This window comes from Brachyhypopomus gauderio, unplaced genomic scaffold (genome assembly GCF_052324685.1).
Source record: "Brachyhypopomus gauderio isolate BG-103 unplaced genomic scaffold, BGAUD_0.2 sc65, whole genome shotgun sequence".
Taxonomy (NCBI): Eukaryota; Metazoa; Chordata; class Actinopteri; order Gymnotiformes; family Hypopomidae; genus Brachyhypopomus; species Brachyhypopomus gauderio.
Genome location: NW_027506886.1, coordinates 949,614 through 972,678, shown reverse-complemented (window position 1 = coordinate 972,678; position 23,065 = coordinate 949,614). Strand labels below are relative to the sequence as shown.

Sequence of the window (23,065 nt, the reverse complement as noted above, 5' to 3'; positions counted from 1 at the left end):
GACTGGCTTAAGCAGGGGGACACGTCTGGCACTGCAAGATCTGAGTCCCTGGTGTCGTAGTGTGTTGCTGATGGTAGCCTTTGTAACGTTGGTCCCAGCTTTCTGCAGGTCATTCACTAGATCCCCCCTTGTGGTTCTGGGATTTTTCCTCACCGTTCTTGTGATCATTTTGACCCCACGGGCTGAGATCTTGCGTGGAGCCCCAGATCGAGGGAGATTAGTAGTGGTCTTGTAGGTCTTCCATTTTCTGATTATTGCTCCCACAGTAGATTTCTTCACACCAAGCTGCTTGCCTATTGCAGATTCAGTCTTCCCAGCCTGGTACAGGTCTACAATTCGGTTTCTGGTGTCCTCCGACAGCTCTTTCGTCTTCACCATAGTGAAGTTTGGAGTGTGACTGTTTGAGGTTGTGAGCAGGTGTCTTTTATACGTTAACAACTTCAAACAGGTGCCATTAATACAGGTAATGAGTGGGGGAAAGAGGAGCCTCTTAAAAAAGAAGTTACAGGTCTGTGACAGCCAGAAATCTTGCTTGTTTGTAGGTGACCAAATACTTATTTTCCACCATTATTTGCAAATAAATTCTTTAAAAGTCAGACAAAATGATTTTCTCAATTTTTTTTCACATTTTGTCTCTCATAGTTGAGGTCTACCTATGATGTCAATTACAGGCCTCTCTCATCTTTTTAAGTGGGAGAACTTGCACAATTGGTGACTGACTAAATACTTATTTTCCCCACTGTATGTGCCGTAGGAGTCCATCAAATGAGTTGGACAGGAAACTAACGTAAAGAAAAAAATCTCTTTTAAATTTGTCCCTACTGCCAGTTTTGAACTATAACTGGTGTGCAGCAAAGAACTGCACAAGTTCTAAGGCAGAGAACACTTCCCAGTTTTGAAAGCAAACATCCTCTAAGATCCACTTTAACGATACCATTTGACAAGTCTAGAAAATGAAACCCTAGAAGCATCTTGGGTTATCTTGGTAAACATGTAACATATTAGAACACCTATCTGCCACTGTTCAGTCAGAAGCACACCATTACGCATGGCTGAGGTGTTCAATTTCACATTATCCTACACACATCCGAATGTGCGCAAACGGTATAAACACAGCACAAAGCGTGCAGGTCGGTCCGTATCTGCTGACCTGTGAGGATGTTTTCGGACATCACGTTGACTTGCACCTCCACCGAGTGCCTAGACGTGTAGCTGATCTCTGCGCTCACGTGCGCCACCTCGCCGATGAACATCGGGTAAAGGAAGTCCGTGCGCTCCACGCGTGCCAGTGCGGCCACGCATCGGTCCTGCACGGGAAAAGCGAGAAAGCTTTAGAGCTGCCTTCCAAAAGTTTCAGCTCGGACAAGCCACATGAAAACAGCAGTTTCACATATCTGCTATTGCACTGTATAGCGCGTGCTCGTGCCTGGGTAACAATTAGGATTTTAAACTGCTAAAATAAATAAATTAATGGCCTACCAACAAAGTCTAAACACAATATCAGCATAGCCAAGTAACAGACAAAGAATAACTTATAGTTTATAATATATTATATTTTCTTTAAGAGTACGATGACTCAATTACGTGACACTATAGATAGGCCGGTGTAAAAGATGCTGTCTCTATCACTCTGTCAAAGCAGGTTTTTATTGGCCAGTGCTGGAAAATCTTTGGTTATGTGCTGCCCTCTAGTGGCAGGAACGAGCGCTGCACGTGATTGAGGTGACGCAATATAGGTGTTACGTTTTCATTTTCAGTTCTTTGTGAAGAACAATTTCATTAGTGTCTTGTGTGATTTAAATGTTTCCCGCATCCTTCGGTTTCTTTTAAACCAATCCATTGTAGAATTCTGTATCACTCTTCAGATGATGAAATACTACAGGACTACTGAGACTCGTCAGAGTGCCCAGATTTCTGGAGACATTAACATTTTAAACCACTCCCAGTACTTTTCCTACTGGGACACTACTATCCAGAATCCTGGTAAAGAGCAAACAGGGGTTGTTGTCATCGAGTCGCTTTTCTGACATGGAGCACCATACAGGACCTGGTCAGAGATCTTGGGCCAAATCCCTGGACCATGTGTGTGTGTGGCACCAGGAGAGGTAAGACAAGATGTTCTGACCGTGCGAGATACGCTTGACTCCTCCTTGCAGACTGCTTGGTTAGCATCGGTTAGGGGCAGACTAGGACCCGGCCGGCCGAATCGGATGTGCTGTCGTTCAGGTTCTGATATTTTATTTTTCTTTTGTACAGTAAAATACTTCTGTAAACATCTTCAAATATCCTGCATCATGTGTCCACTAGAAGGGACTGATATAATAAGCCGGTCAGAGACCAAACAAGGGTCAGTCCAGATGCTTGGACCAGCCTGAGCGAAGATCTGTCCACTTCTACAAGGCATGGTGGGACGTCACTGCATCTGTGACCACAGCCCCCTGACTCAGGCCGTGGTTTGTTTAGGAATTACTAAACGGTGCCCAAAGGTTTTAAAATGCGCTCGCTTTTGGAGCAGTGTGAAAAACGCCAACTCTGGCTTTGAAAGAGGAAGCTTGCATATCGCATGTCAGAACGAGCCCGTGTCAAAAAAAAGTCTCTCGTATCCTCCGGCACCTGTCACCCGAGAACCACACCATGTGGTCAATGTAGTCCCCGTTTTTATTAGCTGATCAAACAATGGGGCTCAAATACGTCAGAGAGGTTGAAAAGGCAAGGCTAGCACACGGCGACATACGTGGCATGCCAGCGCTCAACAATACGGTAGATTGGCGTGGGAGAGGTGACTGGAGTCAGGAGTTACGCCAGGCCGCGTATTTGACATGTGGAATATCCGAACTGCAGCATGAACTCACCCCCTTCTGAGTGTTACAGTGGCGCGTTCCTATGATGCAGCCGGCTTCCTCGATCATTTTCAGGATCGTGCCGCCATGGACGTTGCCCACGATGTTGGCGTCATCGGGACGCATGATCCTGAGAGCATGAAAGGGAAAGCAAATGGTCAAAAGGTCGTTATTTCGCCCCGTACGAAGGAAAGGGGGGGACACACGATGGTCCTGCCATCCAAGTGAGACCAGTCACTAGATCGCAAACCAGCCGGAAGACCATCTAGTAGAAGCAGACATTACGCTGTAGGTCTTTGATCATTTGTATCGATCTTCAATTTCATCACTTAAACACAGATGACAGTTTTTAAAAGGCAAAAAACAGGCCCAGACCAACACGTGCTTGGAGAGGTGGTCGACTTCAGTAGAATGTGATGGGCTAGTAAAGGCATCGCAAACACACTGGAGGAGAGAAGACAGTAAAGTGGGAGGAGCCTACATGCCTGTAGCCCACACGACGGTGACCGCATCATGATAAAGGCGCCGACCTAACAGGTTTGTGTAGTATATGACAAAAGAAATGACTGTGTCATACTTCACATACTTTGGACTAGACGTTACGCATCCGTCTCCTTTTTGATTTTCTAATTTATTCAGACATTAAAGAACAGCAGACAGAAAAACACCAAGCGACTAAGGTGCGCGTCTCATTGGTTACTGCCTAAGGCTTCATTAGCCAACAAAAGTGAAAGCGTTAATGAGCGCGTAAAAAAAAGCCTGTCCCCTTGTCTGGGTCTGACTGTAGTACAGCACGCTTAATTAGGAACGGAGTATGTGTGTGTACAGTACCTGCAGAGCTGAGAATGAGCCATGTGTGATGAGAGCTTACAAAAAACGCCACTCGAGTGGTTCTCCTCGGCTGACGGATACTAGGCCAGGAACAAACTGTGGATCTCAGTCATCTCTCTCAGTCTATTACACCTAGCCTGTTGTGACATCATCACTTCCTCCACCACTAGCGTGGCTATTCCTCTCACTGGTCTACCACGATTCAGACCATGTGACCCCTGACCAATGAGAGCAGCCTGGCTAGAGAGGTTGCTTAGGTAACCTTCTATGATGTAAAAAGGGAAAGTACAGGAAGTGCTTTGAAAAGCCTTGGTGTGACTGTAGAACATTTGTGGTAAGAGGAGTCAAGACGATGTTAACTTTCCTAATAAAACATTCAGACCAAGAAACTGAAGTCATCTTAGGGCAATAGTACCATTCTGTTACCATAACAAACAGACATATGATACAAGAAAAAGCAATATTAATTTGAATCATTCTTACTCCTGAAATTGTTTATGATAACGTGCTACAGTGCCTTCCTGTCACTGATCTGAAACTGTATTTGCAAAGCACATAGTCACAGAACAGGATAGACAGGAATATCCTAATCTGAGATCATTCATCCTTAAATTCCATATCCATGCAAGTCGGTGGTAGATCTCAGTGATTAAGACTAATCGGAATGTTTCCTAATCGGAATAGTGGAGTGAGTTAAGTCATACCAGATGGCTGCTGTCAGTTAATCATTAACAGGAAACGATGTATTAGTCTCTGCCTGTGCATCATACATATATCAAGGTTTTAATTCTCATACATGTTCCGAGTCACACTGTGTAAAGCCGTGTTCTCTAAAATCTTTCGTTACGCATCATGAGGACAGATATAGAAACTTCTGCTCGTCTTTTTTTTATGCCGTTTCACGTATACAGACCTGCAGTACAACCACTGTGAAACCTCATATCAACAGAAAACCACATTAGATCGCAATTTATATTAGATCACAATCTTATCTTAGATGCCAAGTTGTCCAACATACAGGCTCCAAATCTTTTGTGATCTACACCTTTAACCATTTTCTTCAATATATCCTTCTTCTTGTTTTGGTATATTCCTACCTGGGAAAATGGTGGTGGAAAAGGGCCCTGACTTCCTTCAGTAAACCCCTGCTACGGAGCATGTTTTTGTAGACGGTGGTTAAGGCTGGGACCTCAACGCAGCGGTCAGCTCTCGAAGGCACAACACTCCATCTCTGCCCCAACGTCCGAAGATCAGCACGACTGGCACCACCAGCTGAACCCGGTATCCAAGCAACGACCCCAAGTGTGGAGAACGCGTGTCCAGTCCCCACAACACCTGGGTGTTTTTATCCTCACACATTTGTCTCCGGTTTATGAACGAAGTCGTTTTTCACAGTCAGTGCCAGAGAACATTAGCTTTACTGAAGCAATACACTGGATGTTTAACCAATGTCTTTGCTTCTTGTTTAGATCGCTGACAAATTGTGTCCCTCAACAGTCTGAATATGTACTAGTACCAAGATCATCCCAATGAAATCCCATCAGTATACTTACAGTAATACTAATGGACATCGCTGAAAGGTCAAGTGAGTATCATTTTAACCCTCTCTTTCTCCACATTTATACTGTTGTCCTGCTCAGCAGTGCACATTATGAAGCTAATCATGACAGATAATAATTTATTATCCAACTGGAAAATAAATGAAAACATATAATAAAGTTAAACCACAGAGTCTTTTAAAACCTATCTGGTTTCCATTAAACTTATAAGAAATGTTTTTTTACAATATGTAAAAATGTATTTTACAATAATAATATTAGAGAGAAACCAACTAGTAGCGTATAGCCTATATAATACATATTGTAGTGTTCTTATTTACATTTACATTATATTTACATTACATTTTTATTTACATTCTTAGTTCTTATAATAAAGTAACATCGCGAGATTACAGTAGTGACGAACACGAGATCACTAACGAGACTACAAGGACAGTATGTGTGCAGAGTTGAATGTGTTTATTTAAAAAAAAACACGTTAAAACGGACATTACTCTCGTGCGTGTGATCCCTAAAACACCCACATATAACATAGAAGAAGCACTAAAATACAAGCACTGCTCAAATGTGGCGAGTGGCCTGTTGAAGGCACAGGACGAGCGGTTGTTGACCCCTGACTGCACTTTTACAATGAGTTTTCCATGGAGTCCAGATCACAGTGTAATATCACGATGGTCTTTAAAACGGACTCTTATGGGACAGTCAGTGGGAACCTCGATGGATGCAGAGACAATAACCGGAATGATTGAGTAATGTCGAAACGTTTGAACGTTTACGATGCTGGCGAGCCCTGCAATACCAGTAGGCTGGTCGTTTTACATACCTAGACGTGACGAGCATCAGGTGCTCCGACAGCCTCGCTACGCCGAGACGGAGCATTTCCGCAAAACTTGGCGCGTTACGTCCGTACTGACGTCTGTTCTTTCGCGGGGCTGTAAGTGCGCCCGTCCGCCACTAGAGGGCGTAAACCAAAACCTTCACACCTTAGAAAATGGCCGGTTTTAATCCGCCGGCTGATAATGCACGGTGTGTTTTATTTCAGATTTAAACCTGCCACCGGGATTACTCAGCGCAGAAACATAATCGTTTCTTTAGTTTTTTCTTGCTTGACTAAAATCATGGGTTGTGTGTATGAAGCCACGTTTAACATCCTGCAAAACGCATGCACGAGTTTCGGTTTGCCGGTGTTTTTACCCCCACCGTAATACACACCACTACACACACACATATCATAATATGATATTTTCCAAAAGTAAGTTCTAAAATGTACTCTGTTGTTGAGTCGACCTTTGAACAACCTTGTTTTTTTACTTCCTGTATCATCTTTCAGCCTAGCATCATTTGTTGAGGTCATCACATACGACATGCGACATGCCGGTAAAGAAATGTGTCCAAATGCACCGGCATTCTCCTTTTGAGAATAAATAACATTCGGCATTGTGTATGGTTCAGCACCGTGTATACATCATTTACTGAACATGTGTAAGATTTAAGCCATTAGTGGTTAAAGCAAGGGATTATCCGTCCTGTTCCTACATTTGACATAGAGACAACCTCTCTCTGATTCAGGATATCCTGAAAATAAAGAAAAATGTCAAGAGAGGGTATCTTACCTGCATATCTGAATAGATGGAGAGGTCGACTGAACATTTGGAGCAGACATGATGAGTGCCTTGTGTCAGCCCGGGTCCTGGACACAGACCTACCGTGGCGTAATAAGACAGACTGACTCAGGCGGCGCAAGACCTGCAGCCGGTTAACGTACTAAAGCGAAATGGGCTTTAAGGGCGAATCGAGAGTACCAGACACGGTCGCTGCTTCTCTGTGTTAAAATCGGACACCGTTGTTAGCTGACATACATGGTGACCGTTAACCGCTTAAAATTTGACAAAAGTACTAGGCTGTTTTCTGTCGTCACGTCTCGTCTCTTATTTAATGAACATTGGCTACCCATATTTGCCAAACAGGGGTGGGTTTCCCGAAACGTTCGTAGCGCTAAGTACTTCGTAACCTCGTATGAAACGTATGAGGTTAAGAAGTACTTAGCGCTAAGAACGTTTCGGGAAACTCACCCCAGGTTTGTGGAGGATTTTTTTTTTCTTTTATGCAGTCGTTAAACTTATTTTGAGCAAAGCAAACGGTTTTTATTCTGGAATTGTATATGAACTGGAGAGCAAGGATACAATAGCTATAAGCAACAGTGTACCTTGTTCAGACGTCATGAAAACGTCGCATTTTATTTAAAACTACCCAAGTTTCACCACGCGGTGGCAGCAAAGACCTTGTTTTAACGGAATAGACAGCTTAGTGATCCTGCGTTTTCAGATAAATTCTGTAGCCGTAAATCGCCTCGACATATATTAGATCAGGGGTGCCCACAGTTTTCAGCTTGCGAGCTACTTATAAGATGACCCAGTCAGAAAGATCTACCGGGGTGGCGGCGAACGTAATTTGTTGAGCGGGGGGGGGGGGGGTGGCGAACGTAATATGTTGAGGGGGGGGGGGGGGGGGGGGGGGCGAACGTAATTTGTTGAGTGGATTGCAGATTGGCTACCGTGATTGTCAATCGAAATACAACCGTCAGTGCAGATGTGCGATTCATCTACTACTATTTTATGTGACGCGATCTACGCACATTCCTTCGCGATCGACCGACACTTCCTTCGCGATCGACCGGTCGATCGCGATCGACGTAATGAGCACCCCTGTATTAGATTGTATATAAGTACGACAGTATTTGACCGCAGTTAACATTCTTTTACCTTAGAGACTGGAGTATTTATGTGTGGTTAATATCAGTCGTGACCTCGTTCGTTATATTTTCTTGCTCTACTTTCTCTCGCTTTTGTAAGAATGAGAAAACGAGGCAAAGTATTTGTGTAGCCCGTTGCTTTTATTAAAAAGTACAGAATAATTACATTTAAAAAAATAATAAAGAGCACATCCCCACAAAGAGACTTTAGAATACAACACAATGTGCTTACATGTAAATAAATGATCTGCACAAACTCAGAATAGTTTACTGAAGTCAGTAGTGCAAATTTCTTACATTAACAACCCTTGGGGTTTTACATAGGCGTTTTCTACAGCCCCTACCAATTTAACCCCCAAAGAGGACTAAATTTAACCGTTATTTACAGGTTACGCGGAGGATCTTTAAGAAAACAAACCGTTTCGAACGAGACGTTTAGACAGCGGATAAGTACAGTACAAGTATATAATACTTAAGCAAATCTGACACATCAACGCATCAACGTATCAACATAATATAAAAGAGGCCACACAATTTCAAATATTTACAACACGAGAGTTTCGTGTACTATTTCAGAGGTACACCAGCTAAATGGTTCTTGTTGTTACCACGGTCTCCACACGGTGGCACTAACGCCCTGTTGCTGGGGTCTGTGGGCGCTCGGACCGGTGGCGGCTGCGTGGTTCTCCTTTCTGTGGAAGTTAGATTTCAGGCTCAGGAGCTGCTGGTGTATTGGCGGAAACGTCCTGGAGTTTTGCGCGCAGCAGTTCTGGCAGGACGTGGCGGAAGAGGCGGTGGACTGTTGGATGAACCGGTTTACGCGCAGGCGAGTCTCCCTGTCCACACTGATCTGCGGGAGCAGCTCTGAGACGCGCTGCAGACAGGCTTGGTAACCCTCTTTGAAACCGACTGTAGTGTCTGAGGAAGGAAAGGAGCGATGCGATTTAGTTGTCTGTGCACATCAAGAAATGTTTACGACCAAAATAATGCTCATTTTAAAATTATGTTTAAAGAATATTTACATGGTATGCACCTTTTTTGGGAGAGGATGGAATATTAGTTAGAAATCTGACGGTCATCTCCAGAATGTCAGCTTTCTCAAGTTTCGAGTAGCGGCAGTTCTGAAATGAAAAATAAGCCAAAGTGAGATAAAATGATAAAACACATAAAATACATTAAACATGAAAGTAATCAGTGCATGTTCTGCATAGAAAATAAAATGTGAACTTACATCTTTTCCGACCAATGGCAGGATGAGAGTTTTCAGCTGATTAAGACTGTCGTTGATGCGGGCGCGTCTTTTCTTTTCCATTAAAGGTTTTAAACTCTTCGTCAGCTCTGTCGCCTCTTTCCTCATGGCCACAGTTCTGTGCACGTACGGCACGCTGGACATGGTAACGCTTGGAGTCATTCTGAAGTCTCGAAAGCAGATCTTGTTTGCGCTCGGAGCGAAGTAGGTCTGCCGGTGAAGTGCCCGGTGCGCGCTATTTATCCGCGTGCTGCGCGTCATGAACGCCCCCTCAAGCCAGACGACGCTTGGAAAACCCAATACGTTTGAAGTGTATAACAAAGGATAGCGGTTGAAGTCTGTATACATTATCAAATGTAATTACTTAGTTTTGCCAAAAGCTTATGTAATTTGAAATTTGAATACGATTCGCTGAAATTATCATTTCTTTAACGAACATCATCTTTATTGGTTTTTACCATGATAATATATCATTTCTAAAATCTTAAACGTTTTTGGGATAGTAATGATCTATTTAATTCATATGATCAATTTAAGGTCTATAATCGTGCCAGTGGACGCTCAGGACCCAGGACATTTACTTGAAATTAGATTTTAAATGTGTAAGCTTTAACATCACTGCTCTAATATCACAATTCCCAACGTCTAAACCTATTTTCAAATGAATGGTATAAGTATATTTCTCTATATTCCTCTATAGAGGTGAAGCGTCCAAAACGCCAAAACGGTGGTGTACTTTGGAGGGATAAGGGGGGGGGTCTATAATTTAAACTAAGCACAGATCCCCAAGCCACGCTATATTTCAGTAACATCTGTTTATGAATTTCTATCAACAATAGTGTTTTTTTGGTTCTCTGACGTATTAATTCGATGACGTTGGGATTCACCTGGATCCCTGGTGTGTATGGGGGATGGGACGAACGACGAGTCTACATCTGTCTTATGTTTCCTTCGGGGGACAAACAAACCATTTTTAAACTCTGTGTTCAAAGTTTTGATCCTGTTTTATTTGGGTGCACCGCATACTGTCCCGAAATGAAACTCTTTTCTTTTTGTTAACCGTGATGCGCGGTTTGATGTGTTTGATTACTTAAAATTCAGCATAGACGTTTCTATCGCCTTAAGACAAAGAGGAATAATTGCGTAGTGGAACGCTGACGAATATTTTCAGTTTGGATTCCCTGTAGCCCCACGGGATCCACGCGTCCAGCACGCGTCACGGGGAGGAGACCAGATGGCCTCATCTCTACCCATCCCCCTCCTGCTTTGCGCAGCGCACTGGTGACGCCTTCGCGCGGTTGTTCGGAAAGTTTTCTGCGCATACTCTTATTTAATTTTCGGTAAACTATTTGGCGTCTGTAGTCCATCTGCATGTGTTGTCTACGGCATTGTATTACAGATGCTCAAACAAAAGAATACGCGTTCATTGCAGCTTTGCGCACGGCTATTGGCTGGCGATCGGCTTGGAATCTTTAGAACGATTGATGACGAATATAGCACAGAAACAAAGTGACTCATGTTTACTACTCTACATTTTGACAAACGTTTTCTCGTTTGAAAAAAATAAAATATTGTTTTGCAGTAGGCTATATGCACGAGAAATCATATGTTTTATCATATTTTTACATTTAATGTTTTAACCAAATGAATTTGGTTTTGTGAAATGTAACCAAAATCCCATTATGTTTACAAAACGCAATTCTTTGTTTTAGGTTCTGGGTTTCTCCTATAGACTGATATCTGTGCGTGTTTGTGTGTAATCATGCTTATGGCAGTAGTTTAAGTCAACAGATATTTTATAATGAAAGATTTTATTCATGTCTAGGTTTACAATCAAGTCTTAAAGAACGATCAAATGTCGTTAGAACTGCACAACAAACATAAGGGAGCGACAGTGTCCTTCAAGTCTTGAAACTGATACGCGCCGTGCACGCGTCCCTCTCCCCAAGGGGTCTTTAATTACCCGACGCGTGAGCTGTCCGGCGCGAACGTAGCATTTTAAGATCGAGAACTTTTCCATGAATGGCCTTCGGTTGGGACTCCTTTTGTACTCTTAAACACATTTAGCGTGGGTACCCCATCTGTTTGAGTAGAATTAGAGAGCCATCTTTTGTTCAAGGCCGTTCCTATACGTGGGAGTGATATGGTATGAACAGAAACGGGGGATTTTCTCACAGAACACCAGAAATGTCGTTAGCACCGTCCTTCTAAACGTGACATTGTGAAAATAATGCACTTACACAAATATTCAAGGAATGAGAACTAGCAATATTTTAAATCTTGGACGAATCATGGGCTCGGGACTAGTTTTGTTCCATCCCAGGATGCAACATTATGTAGGCTACTTTAATCCAAACCGAAGTGGTTAAATCAATTAACGATTATCTAGCGCGTCGAATTTCTACTAACTAGATTTATACGATGCACTTTTAACCTAAAAAAATTACTTTATAATTTCTAATAGGCCTACTAATGCAAGAACGGCCTACTTATTCTTGAAACGTTCGTTTTTGGATATAAGCTCAATAAACACAATACATTATAAATGCTTCTTTTAAATATCGTGTTAAATAATCACAGGCCCTTGCATCAGTTGTTTGTTATTTGCTTTTTATTGTTTTGAACCTTCAGAGGTTGTGCTAATGCGTAAAGTCATTCCAGCCTTTCCTCTTGGTTTTGCTCCACGACTATTCAGGACTATACCACAGAATACTGAAATCCTGCTATCACACATGTATTTTCTTCCACTCTCCATTTCACTTCCTGTCCCCCAGTGTCAGGTTAACCAAACTTAATATACAGTTTGAACCTTCAGGACACATTAGAAGTCCGTCAGACATACAATAATATAAACATGCTGTTAATTACATGGGCTCCTTAATTAAGAGTAATCCTAATATGGGGATGTTGCCGAAAGGATAGTGAAACATGTCAGCATGAGTTGGACTTCATATAAGTGGTAACCACAACACGTTCTCTGTCAGCCTTAACAATAATTCTGTGTTAAGGGAGTCTGGACCTGGATGTGTGGGGCACACTTCATCAGATAAGGTGTGGGAGGGACCTGCTCTCCTGTGGATACAGTGAGCTCAGACTCAACAAAGAGGCTATTCAGGAAGTGATTATATTGGAAATGGACTGCCTTACACTGTACCACTAGATGTGAAAGTTTTAATCAGCATTATTTCTTTGTATTGTATTTACTTTGACATGCCAATATATCCTCCTATTTACTTCTTATCGAAATATAAACTGCACTGAATACAGACACATTTTCCAGTACTGTGCAGGGGTGTAAAAGATTAAATCTGCAGGGTATAATGTTCACAGGAATAGAATCTGAGTACACCTAAATGCATTATCACAGAGGGGCTGTTTTCAGCAAGCTTACGGCTCTGATCATTTGTTCTGTAACTTCAGTGTATGTATCACACTCTTACTCTGGATCAGTCATAAACAGCAAGATAATATCTACTGTATATGTGAGTCAGTGAAATATGCAGAGTCAAAGACAGTAGCCTACAGCTTTACACTAGTTAAATCAGGGTCCAGTTTAACAAATGCATTGTAATGTTAAGATCATCTTAAATTGGAGAGAGAATGCCCACTACACTACACACTCTACCACGTAAAGATTATCTTTGTGTTATGACATTTGTGCATTGATGTCTTTTGCCAGTAACAGTCAAGATGGCAACCGCCCAAAAAAAAAAGAGGCTGAAGTGGAACAACTTGGGCTGGGCTGGGTATCCTGTATACCGCTGATTCATAGCCTGGAGTGGGGAATAACCAACAAGCCCCATTAGGGGGCCTGACAGGGATACGGTGGAACCATGAGATCCACAGACATAATACGGGTTCTACGTCTGTGGTCACACTGTAAAATTTGGTGATGTTAAACACCAGCTGTATTGTAGCATTCTGAACAGGTGGTCAGTGGAGTGGGGTTAAAGACATGAAGGTCCTCTGGGGCATCGTTCATTAACCCAGATATAAGATGCAACCATATCGATGCATATATACATTTATTATTAAAGAAAATAATTGCTAGTAAATAAAGGTCTGAGCTTTAGATAACGGACGTAGCTCAAAGATGTGAGGTAAGCAAGCTGTTACTTTTGTGACTGGGTAACATTTCACACTGAGTCCCAACGTTCTCCAATCATTATGACCTGAGGTACACTGGGAGAAAGCCTTTGTTATGCATCACTAATGCATCACTCTCAGAGTTTTCTCCACCCGTCTCTTTGTGTGATCTATGTACTGTAGCCATCATTTGCATCACGCAGTATCCTGTTACACCAGCAAGGAAGGCCAAACAGGATCAGGGCACTCCGAATATGCCCTGCTGCTACTGAGCAGAGAAGTTGTTGCTGGTGAAGAGAGATTATGTGCAGGGTTAGGAAGACTCTGTATGGGACCCACCAGAGTCTTCAGCTCAAGGACAATGTCCTGATATAATTATAGAACCATTGAGTCTGGCAGGGAATATGGAAATGTTTTCTTTTCATAGCTTTTTTGTTTACCTCATTTCTATAAAATCAAAAAAAAAAAAAAAACATCACCTTGGGTGAGAAAATGTCAGAATAAGTATGGTTATAGTTTGTTCTTTTTAACATGTGCAAATGCTGCAGGTCCTTCAAAAAAGATTAAAAACCTACTAGAAGAGTAGATGTGTGTCTCAGCGTCCCTTTCTGCTATGTTACCACAGGTCATGTAGATTAATGGCAGGGTAAAAAAGGCTGCACAAATCATCTATGAGATGCCTTGATGAGATACAATGGAACAGTGCACCCAGCCTTGATGAGATACAATGGAACAGTGCACCCAGCCTTGATGACCCTTGTTAGGTGTTGTGCTCACAGGCACCCTGAACACATTCATCTTCTCAAACGTACAAGAGAAACAAACTTGTTATGAAGGTTGATAAAGCTAACCCTAACCACAACCCCAACCCTAACCCAACCGTAACTCCGACCCTTACCGCAAAATCAATGAGCTATCTGTACGGAAGTCTCTATTTTCAAATAATTACAACTAATAGCTCTATGGCAAAGGGGGAGGCTGCTAGACACCACGATAACTGTCCCTGGAACCAGTTTCTAAGATAAAATGAGACCAACTTAAGTTTTGGCAAAGAGGAATGATCATGTCTAAAAGATTTTAATCCTACCTACTTCCAAAGGATGTGGAACCCTTGTTGGAACAAGGACACTCGTCTAGGGTTGTAGACTGACAAGAGTGAAGCCACTGCAGCAGCACCCTCCTGATTACCTGATTGGTCAAAACAAGGTGACAGATGTTGCCATGGTTCCAGTCGCCATGGTTCCAGTCCTTATCGTTTACTTTAGGGTTAGGGAAAGCTTTAGGCAAAGAAACATAAACAGAAACATTCCCCTAACCATAACCTTCCCCTTCAATAACTCTAACCATAACCTTCCCCCCTCTCCCTAACCATAACCCCAACCCTCCTTAACTTTAACCATAATTCCTCCCCTAACCACAACCTCCCCCTTCCTTAAGCCTAACCCTAACCATAACCTTCCCTCTCTCCAAACCTAAACTTAACCCCTCCCCCAACCCTAACCCACAACCTCTCCCCTCCCTAACCCTAACCATAACCCTCCCCCTCCCTAACCCCCAACCATAACCCCTCCCCTAACCCTAACCATAACCTTCCCCCTCCCTAACGCTAACCATAATTCCCTTCTCATAACCTCAACCCCAACCCATACTCTTTCCCCCCCCCTGGCCTTCACCATCCTTCCTCCCTCCTCTCCCAATCTCAATCTCCATCCTATCCCCAACAGGACCACTGTCATCCTTCTCAAGCTTACCCCAACACTAAAAGCTAGTGAGCCAGTGCGCCTAAGGTTCTTTATACCACCTTTGCTGTAAACATAACACATAAAGACTAACCCTAGCCAGTGCCACTAGCTCAGAGGGGTAATATAACAGCTGAAAAACCTTTTGGACTACAACAGCATAATTTTCATTAAAATACACACCACAGTGTCCGTTTTCATTATTTTTGTGAGTTGACCAGTGTGTGCTTGGCGTGATGCCGGGTTTGAACCCGCAACAGGTTGGCTCTGGGCCTGCAATGCTCACCACCCTACCACATGGGAACTCATTTTCAGCACACCATCTTCCCAATCCAACCTTAAGGATTTACTCACTCACCAACTTGTAGATCGCCCCACATGCTCTTATCCAATCAGGAAGAGACACATTCCTACATTAGTATAACTAGCCAATCAAAACTGCACACATGATAGACAATCCATACACCCTATCAAAACATTGGGTCTATCTCCTTCCCATCAGCCCCCAGCCCTATTTCAGGGAGGGAAACACTCAGTAATAGTTCTCTGATGAAGCAGTCATACTGTGAAACGCCAGGACTTTGCTATTACTCCAAGATTAACTCTACATGCAGCAAACCTTTGCTCCTTGGAATAAGAAAACCTTTTTGAGAGAAAAACTTTAGTTCCTACACATTATTGCAGGATCTGTTTTTAACCTTTTTAAAGAAAATCAATAGTTTTTTTTTTACCATTTTTAACCAAGTGACCAAGTAGCACGTTCTCGGAGGGGTTGGACCTCATAAACCTCAACTCTAACTACTCCACAGGATTACCAAACTTAAAAAAGGATTTAAATCCAGTGTGGGACCTGCCTTAAAGCCCATCCAGGACCACGGGATCAAAAGGACACCAGTTGGTAACAGTAAGTGAGAGGCTTTTTGGGTACTTACACCCTTGAGATGGCCACCTAGCAAAACAGATTTGCTGTTTAAGAGACTCTGAACTCTAAGGAGGTAGACCCTACAACTTCTCATGCCTCACACACGAACTACACAGCACAACCCTACATCAAGTTGTATTTCAAATACATAGAAGTTACACACCACCTCGATATCATTAGTAATGCAATAGACACACAAACATTTTCCAAGGGTATGTTCAAACAAATGAACAAATTGACAGCATTTATTAAACCAGCATGTCCTAACACATACATTCTGAGCAATATCAAAAACACACATAGTTGGATGCAACACAAGTTACTATTTTTATTGGAACATTACCAAAACACTTCTGCACTGCTTTTACAACAGTTGGATGAGTTTAAAGCCTCTAACTTGAGCCAGGCCTGTACATGGGTCCACAACTGGTTTGGCAGTAGGCTCAAACAGGCTACCTTAACCACTTGTTTGGAGAAAGTCCAAAATAGGCCTACAAACACCAACAATACTGGTAATCTCCACTCTTCTGACTCCGCTCTCCCTCCCTCACAGCAGACACTCTCTGGGGAAACTGAGGCTGCCTCCTTCAAGCCTCCAGCTATCCTGGACCAGGGAGCCTCCTCCTGTAGTAATAAAAGACAAAAGGTTACAGTGCAATTTCACCATTCTATACAGTCACAAATTGATAAAGTAGGGAAGGAACCTGTAGAACGTTCCACTACCCACAAACCCATAGTTAGCAATGTCAGTCTCCATTTGGATACTGACACTATCTTGCTTCTTTCCCAGGCCTCCATTTCTACTGATAAGGTAGACACACTAACAAATAGCGGTACTATGACAACAGGGCCACAACAGGTATCGTCCCTTAGATTAAGAGCCCAACCTGATTCACCCTCTTCTCCCCCTCTTCTAGCTACTAACAGGGCTTCCTCTACACCCTAGTTCCTCCAGAGATGGATGCATTGCAATATCCTACCCAATACCCCAGAAGCCTGGGTACAAGTCGACAGCTTCCCCAGACCTAACTTCCTTCACATGGCTAAGGTACTGCAGAGAATGAACACTTCTTCAGATACTGAGATTGTAGTACTAGCACTGGGAATTGGCAATAAAGAACAATTGTTTACACAAACTTCTAAGAAACAATTGCAAGAGTTGCAAGAGTTGCAACCTATCATTTCACTTTTCGGACCTTCTCCTGCAGACCCAGCAGCGGAACCTACAGGCTTTAATCTCTTATAGTGGACAATGGTACTTTCCTGAACGAAATATCACATCTTCGATTCAAAGTGGAACTCGAGGATCTAGTCCACTGGACCAAGGGTACAGCTCAGGAAAATTTTAGCTATTGGCTTGACCAATTAAACTGACCGATCCCTCTAGGTGTTGGGACACTTACTAGCACTAAACATTCTCAATCTCCCCAGCACCTTTCCCCAGCACCACCTCCTTAACAGAGGACTGTCCTTCATCCCAACACCTCAGACACCGGCCTTGGGGGAACTTGGAGGTGACTTATCTTCCTTCAATAGACGGTTAAAACTTTTTGACTATTTTCAGCCCTCCACAGATACTCTACGTTTACCATTTACAGCACCCTCCAACTGGACACCCCGTGACCAGAGACTTTCAGCCCCGATATGACAACTCGTCCATAAAAACAACACTAGCCTCACCCATTTCCATAGCCACATCCCCCGTCAGGACAACCTCACCCCTGGTCTGAGAACGGCACTACACCAGTTAAAGAAAAATGAAGATCTCGTTATCAAACCTGCTGACAAAGGCTCCTCTGTTGTTTTAATGGACAAAGCCCAATATCTCTTGGAGGCACAGAGACAACTCCATAACACCAAACATTAAAAAGAAATTGGATAAGCACCCACACACTAAGGCAGTTATTCTAGCACTGGGCATTAACAACAGGGAACAACTCTTTGCATAGACATCCAAAAAACAATTGCAAGAGCCGTGGAGCACGGCGGCCGATGTTTTCCCAAATGCCACCATTTACACATCGGTCATACACTTCTCAGACCTTCTGCCGCAGGTACAGAGGCGTAACTTGGAGGCCCTGAATGCTTTTATTGTGGATAATGGGGCTATATGACTAATAAGCAGAAAACTTACCTATCAGGCTCAAACCCACCGCGACCCAGACAGTTTTATCTTCTACCAAAAATTCACAAGGACCCAGCAACATGGACCATCCCCTGTAAAGTTCCCAAAGGCAGACCTATAGTTTCGGACTGCGGCACAAAGTCATACCAAGTGGCCCAGTATGTGGACGCGTTCCTCAACCCACTATCACAATTACACCCGAGCTACCTGAAGGATACGTACAATTTTGTGGAAAAGGTTAGGAGACGACAGTTTCCAACACATGCATTTCTATTCACTGCAGATATTGAGGCATTATACCCCAACATTGACACCACACTGGGGCTGCAGGAACATCTTTCACACACCCAAACACCCAGATGAAGCCTTCCTAAGCTTACTAGAACTGGGCCTGAATAGAAATGATTTCGAGTTCTATGGGAAACATTTCTTACAGAGTGGGTGCACGGGACGGCCATGGGCCAATTCGCCCCAGCATATGCAAACCTCTACATGGCTGACTGGGAAGCCACATTCTTGCAACAGCGTACTCACAAACCAGATCTGTATTTTAGATACCTGAATGACATTTTTGGAGTCTGGGACACCTTCCAACAATTCATCACTCAGGCCAACAATCATCACACTAGCATTAAACTCAAGTACCACACCCAATACATTTTCTGGACACTACAGTTTTCTTCTCACCTTCACAACAGAACAAAATTCTCAACACCCAAAGTCTTTTTCAAATCCACAGACACCCATTGTCTATTACACAAAAGCAGCTATCATCCAAAACACACTTTCAAGGCCCTCAATAAATCCCAAATCATATGTTTCCACAGGATATGCTCATTTCCGAACCACTTCCACCAAGCCACCACCACCTTATTTCAGGCTCTCAGGAATCGAGGGTACTCCAAACCAGGTGGGCTAGGTGACGACAACAATTGTGATGACACTGAAGCGCCTAATGTTAGTTAGTCGCAGAGGTGGGACCAAGTCAGTGTTTTGCAAGTCTCAAGTAAGTCCAAGTCTTTATCCTCAAGTCCCGAGTCAAGTCTCAACCAAAGACAATCAACTCAAGTCAAGTCTCGAGTCAAGACAGGCAACCGTCAAGTCAAGTCCCAAGTCTGAAACTTGGAATTTCAAGTCCTTTCGAGTCTTTTTTTTTTTTACAGGCACCAACGCTTTACGAATGCTACGCTGATGCGTTTACTCGTTTTGTTGGTGTCCGCCAGCCAAAAGATGACAGATCATTTACATTTTATCTTCTCTTAATTACATAAATGTACTTAAACAAGAATGTTTCGTTACATCATTTTACACGAAAATAGCAAGCTTCATCGTAAGCAAGATGCTGTCATTACGAATGGTTATTCTAAACATTTGGATAAAATATTTAAAGATAGACTAAATAAAATGTTAGGGTTATTTTTTCATTGTTTTCTGTTATTGTGGGGTCACGGTGTAGGCTACTATTGTTACCTGGAGATTCAGTGGGGTCACATATTCTGATGGCTGCCGTCAGAATTGATGACCCCAGTTAAAAAGGCTCACCTGTACATCCCGTACACCTGTACATTCGTAAAGCGTTTGTGCCTCTGAACAGAAACTGAAATAGCGCCCCCTGTGGTCACAAAACTCGACGGTCACAGAATCTGGTGTAACGCTGGTCTGCGTCAGAAGGACGGAAATGAAATTAATGGGGCGCACTTTATAAATATTAATATACATTTTAAAATTTAGATTTGGGGTAAAAAAAAAATCAAGTCTTTGCAAGTAAACAGGTTCAAGTCCAATTCAAGTCCCAAGTTATTGGTGTAAAAGTCCAAGTCAAGTCTAAGTCTCTGAATATTTTTTCAAGTCAAGTCAAAAGTCTTAATATTAATGACTCGAGTCTGACTCGAGTCCAAGTCATGTGACTCGAGTCCCCACCTCTGGTTAGTCGTAGTCAGAATATAAGCCTTCTCAGTAGTTTATCGGTTTGGCTCTGCATTGGAGAGAGATAAGAGTAGAAGGACTATTCTTTTACTGTTCTTTAAAAAAGACCCTTTTCAAATAATTGAATTACCTATTTGCACTACTTGTTTCTATTAAGTAAAATAGCACAGTTTGAACTGCTTGTATGTTGTTAGTTCTGTTATAATAAATGCAAACTTTAAAAATGTTTATGATTAATGTCAGATTAATATACTACTAATCAACTGTATCAATTGTGTTAAATATTGAAATTACGTTACATCTGGTGACGTGACTAGGACTTGAAGTTTAAGACTTGGGACTTGACTTGAGACTCGCTTGTATTGACTTGGGACTTGACTCGAGACTTGATTGTGAAGACTTGAGACTTACTTGTTACTTGCAACTTATTGACTTGTTCCCATGTCTGGCAATTAGTAGAAGCATACCGTAGAAACCAAAACCTACAAGACCTTTTAGTATACTCCACCCTACGCAGGGAATCTAATGGACCTCAGGTGGCCAGTAATCCACACTATACACAAGAGGAGTCTGTGGTTGGATTCTAGGGAATATCCTCTCCAACAGGGGACCTCCCTGGGGATGGTAAATGTAGTTTACATGATCCTATGCACCCACTGCAATAAAAATATATTGGAGAAACTAAACATACGGCAAAGATCAGACTCGCCAAACACCTATACAACATCAGAAAAGGTACAATACCCACCCCATTGGTGACACATTTCTCCACAGTGGGTGCTGAACATCTACGGATCACGGTACTGGAATCAAACCTGACCTGGACGACCCCCCCAAAGGAGAGAGAGAGAGAGAGACACTGGATTATAGTTCTTAACACATATACACCCACAGGTCTCAACATCAGAGATGGACCAAACACATTGGAAACAGAACACACATACTAGCTGGTAAATCTGTACACCTAAAAGGATATTGGGGAGTGTGGTACATGGGAGGGGGCTTCTTGGTTTGTATTTGTGGTTTTTCGTATATACTAATTTTCATAGTGTGTGTGACATTTCTTAGCACTTATCCCCATTTTAGCACTTAAAGCCCATCACGAACCCCTCTCTCCAACCTACTGCCTACAACCTCCATTTCTCCACAAGTTTGTGTGTTAGCGTGTGTGTATGCATGGGTTTATGTGTATACTCACCTGTCCTCTCTGCATAGGGCCCACTGCTGTGCCAGATCTCAGTGTATCCCAGCGTGGGACCCTCCTCATTCTCTCCTCTGGTGCTCGAACCAACACTCTCCAGGTCGCCAGTCCACGGTCCAGCCCACTCACCCATGCACTCTTTAGCCTTCCTGGTCTTTTTTTTTTCTCTAAAACCTTACAACCCCCTCCCCAACCCTAACCATAACCCTCCCCGCCCCAAACCTAACCTTAACCCCCTTCCCTAACCCTAACCATAAATCTTCCCCCTCCCTAACCCTAACCATAAATCTTCCCCCTCCCTAAACCTAACCATAAATCTTCCCCCTCCCTAATCCTCACCATAACCTCTCCGCTCCCCCAAACCTTACCCCAACCCCTCCCCTAACAATAACCTTCCCCTTCCCTAACCCTAACCATAACCCCTCCCCTAACTCTAACCATAACCTTCCCCCTCTCCCTAACCATAACCCCAACCCTCCCTAACTTTAAACCATAATTCCTCCCCTAACCACAACCTCCCCTTCCCTAACTCTAACCCTAACCCCTCCCCTAACCCTAAACTCAGCCCTTACCTCAAAATCAATTAGCTATCTGTACGGAAGTCTCTATTTTCAAACAATTACAACTAGTAGCTCTATGGCAAGGGGGAGGCTGCTAGAAACCACAATAACTGTCCCTGGAACCAATTTCTAAGATAAAATGAAATGTATGTCTGTCTATGGTTTAACTTGCAAAACACTAGGTAATTATATTGACTCCTGTAGTTTAGTAGTAGTCTGACTCAATGGTATCTTGAATTCTGGCCTATCCACACTATTACCTAGGATGAATTCTGTCATCAGATGCAAAGCACTGTTGTAAGTCGCTCTGGATAAGAGCGTCTGCTAAATGTCGTAAATGTAAATGTAATGTAAATGATATCGGTATAGTTAATAATCTAGTGATGAAGATTGTGTGAGCTCTTATTTGGAATTAAGGGGGTTGTCCTTAGATTTATGGTCACAGGGAGTAATAGAGATGGTTTTTGTAACAACTGAAGTGTTCTTACACTCCATCAGACATTACAGGAAAGGACCAAAGATGTTTAAAGATTTTTTTGTCCCTGAACAAAAGTATTACAGTGATCATATAGGACACATTAGTAGTACAGTCAGTATTATTTATTATGCTGGGCTGGTGTTAACTGAGAGTGCATGAGAAGCAGCATTTATAATGGCAGAATTCCTGCAGTTACAGTTTTTATTGATTGCTTTGACCTGTTTGAAGAAACTGGGGACCTCTCAGTCTTCATCATCACCATCTCAGAAGAGCAGAAGATCTTGCAAATGTGTTAACCCGTTCTCATTGGATCTACACAGTTTTCCCACCCTTTTTCAAAACAGTTAACACAGATGTAATTCAAGAAGTCCAAACTCTATGAGTTTAGCTGTGGTTACAGAACAGGGACCATATGCTCCAAGCTCTTAGAAACTCCCAGATCATTATGAAATCACTGAAAGCACCTGTTTGACACTTCACAGAATATGTAAATTTGCATTCAGTCTGCAGGCTTGTGTTGCTCTTTGAAAGCATGGATCGAGTAGGTCTAAGGCAGGTGAGAGTAAGAGGTAGAGGGGTCAGAGGAAGAGGAGTACGTGTGCAAGGCGGAGGTATAGCTGGAAGGGCTGAAGTTACAGATGAAATTTGGGCAACTGTGATGGATCATGTCATAAATCATGGCCTTTCATTTAGAGAGGCTGGACAGAGAGTCCAACATGTTCTAAACAGAAACACTGTTGCATCCATTGTTAAGAGTTTTTCAACAGGAGAACAGGTAATGTTGCTATACAGTATAT

The 23,065-nt window shown here is 42.8% G+C and overlaps 2 protein-coding genes and 1 long non-coding RNA gene across 5 annotated transcripts in view; 1 reads left to right on the top strand and 2 right to left on the bottom strand.

The window, feature by feature from the left end:
* The window catches only part of acot7 (acyl-CoA thioesterase 7), a 50,933-nt gene extending 43,657 nt beyond the window's left edge, over positions 1–7,276 (bottom strand). Inside the window, exons 1-3 of one of the 3 annotated variants that reach the window (XM_076989033.1) lie at positions 6,844–7,276; positions 2,853–2,970; positions 1,151–1,307 (exon numbers count right to left, since the gene is read on the bottom strand). In XM_076989033.1, the coding sequence (XP_076845148.1) occupies positions 1,151–1,307; positions 2,853–2,970; positions 6,844–6,893 (325 nt within the window). In that variant the 5' untranslated portion in view covers positions 6,894–7,276. Of the gene's footprint in view, positions 1–1,150; positions 1,308–2,852; positions 2,971–3,671; positions 3,813–6,053; positions 6,192–6,843 lie in introns of those variants that run through there. The other 2 variants (XM_076989032.1, XM_076989034.1) reach the window with 2 other exon arrangements.
* Positions 7,277–8,390: 1,114 nt separating this feature from the next.
* Positions 8,391–9,403, bottom strand: LOC143490389 (transcription factor HES-2-like). The gene is made up of 3 exons (XM_076989101.1): positions 9,214–9,403; positions 9,016–9,103; positions 8,391–8,900 (listed from the first exon to the last, which is right to left on the bottom strand). Exons 1-3 carry the CDS (start codon positions 9,391–9,393, stop codon positions 8,587–8,589), a joined length of 582 nt encoding a protein of 193 aa, XP_076845216.1. The 5' UTR covers positions 9,394–9,403; the 3' UTR covers positions 8,391–8,586.
* A 7,265-nt stretch (positions 9,404–16,668) lies between these two features.
* LOC143490296 (uncharacterized) lies at positions 16,669–17,942 on the top strand. The gene is made up of 4 exons (XR_013124922.1): positions 16,669–17,026; positions 17,187–17,305; positions 17,410–17,492; positions 17,577–17,942. It is a non-coding gene; the product is annotated as an uncharacterized LOC143490296 (long non-coding RNA).
* The last annotated feature ends 5,123 nt before the right edge of the window (positions 17,943–23,065 follow it).

Excerpts from the sequence above, each read along its gene's own strand:
- LOC143490389 (XM_076989101.1), bottom strand. The coding sequence starts at position 9,393 with ATGACTCCAAGCGTTACCATGTCCAGCGTGCCGTACGTGCACAGAACT. Across the intron at positions 9,104-9,213 it reads TGCCATTGGTCGGAAAAGAT|AACTGCCGCTACTCGAAACT; the intron begins GTAAGTTCACAT and ends TTTTCATTTCAG. Across the intron at positions 8,901-9,015 it reads TCCATCCTCTCCCAAAAAAG|ACACTACAGTCGGTTTCAAA; the intron begins GTGCATACCATG and ends TTCCTTCCTCAG.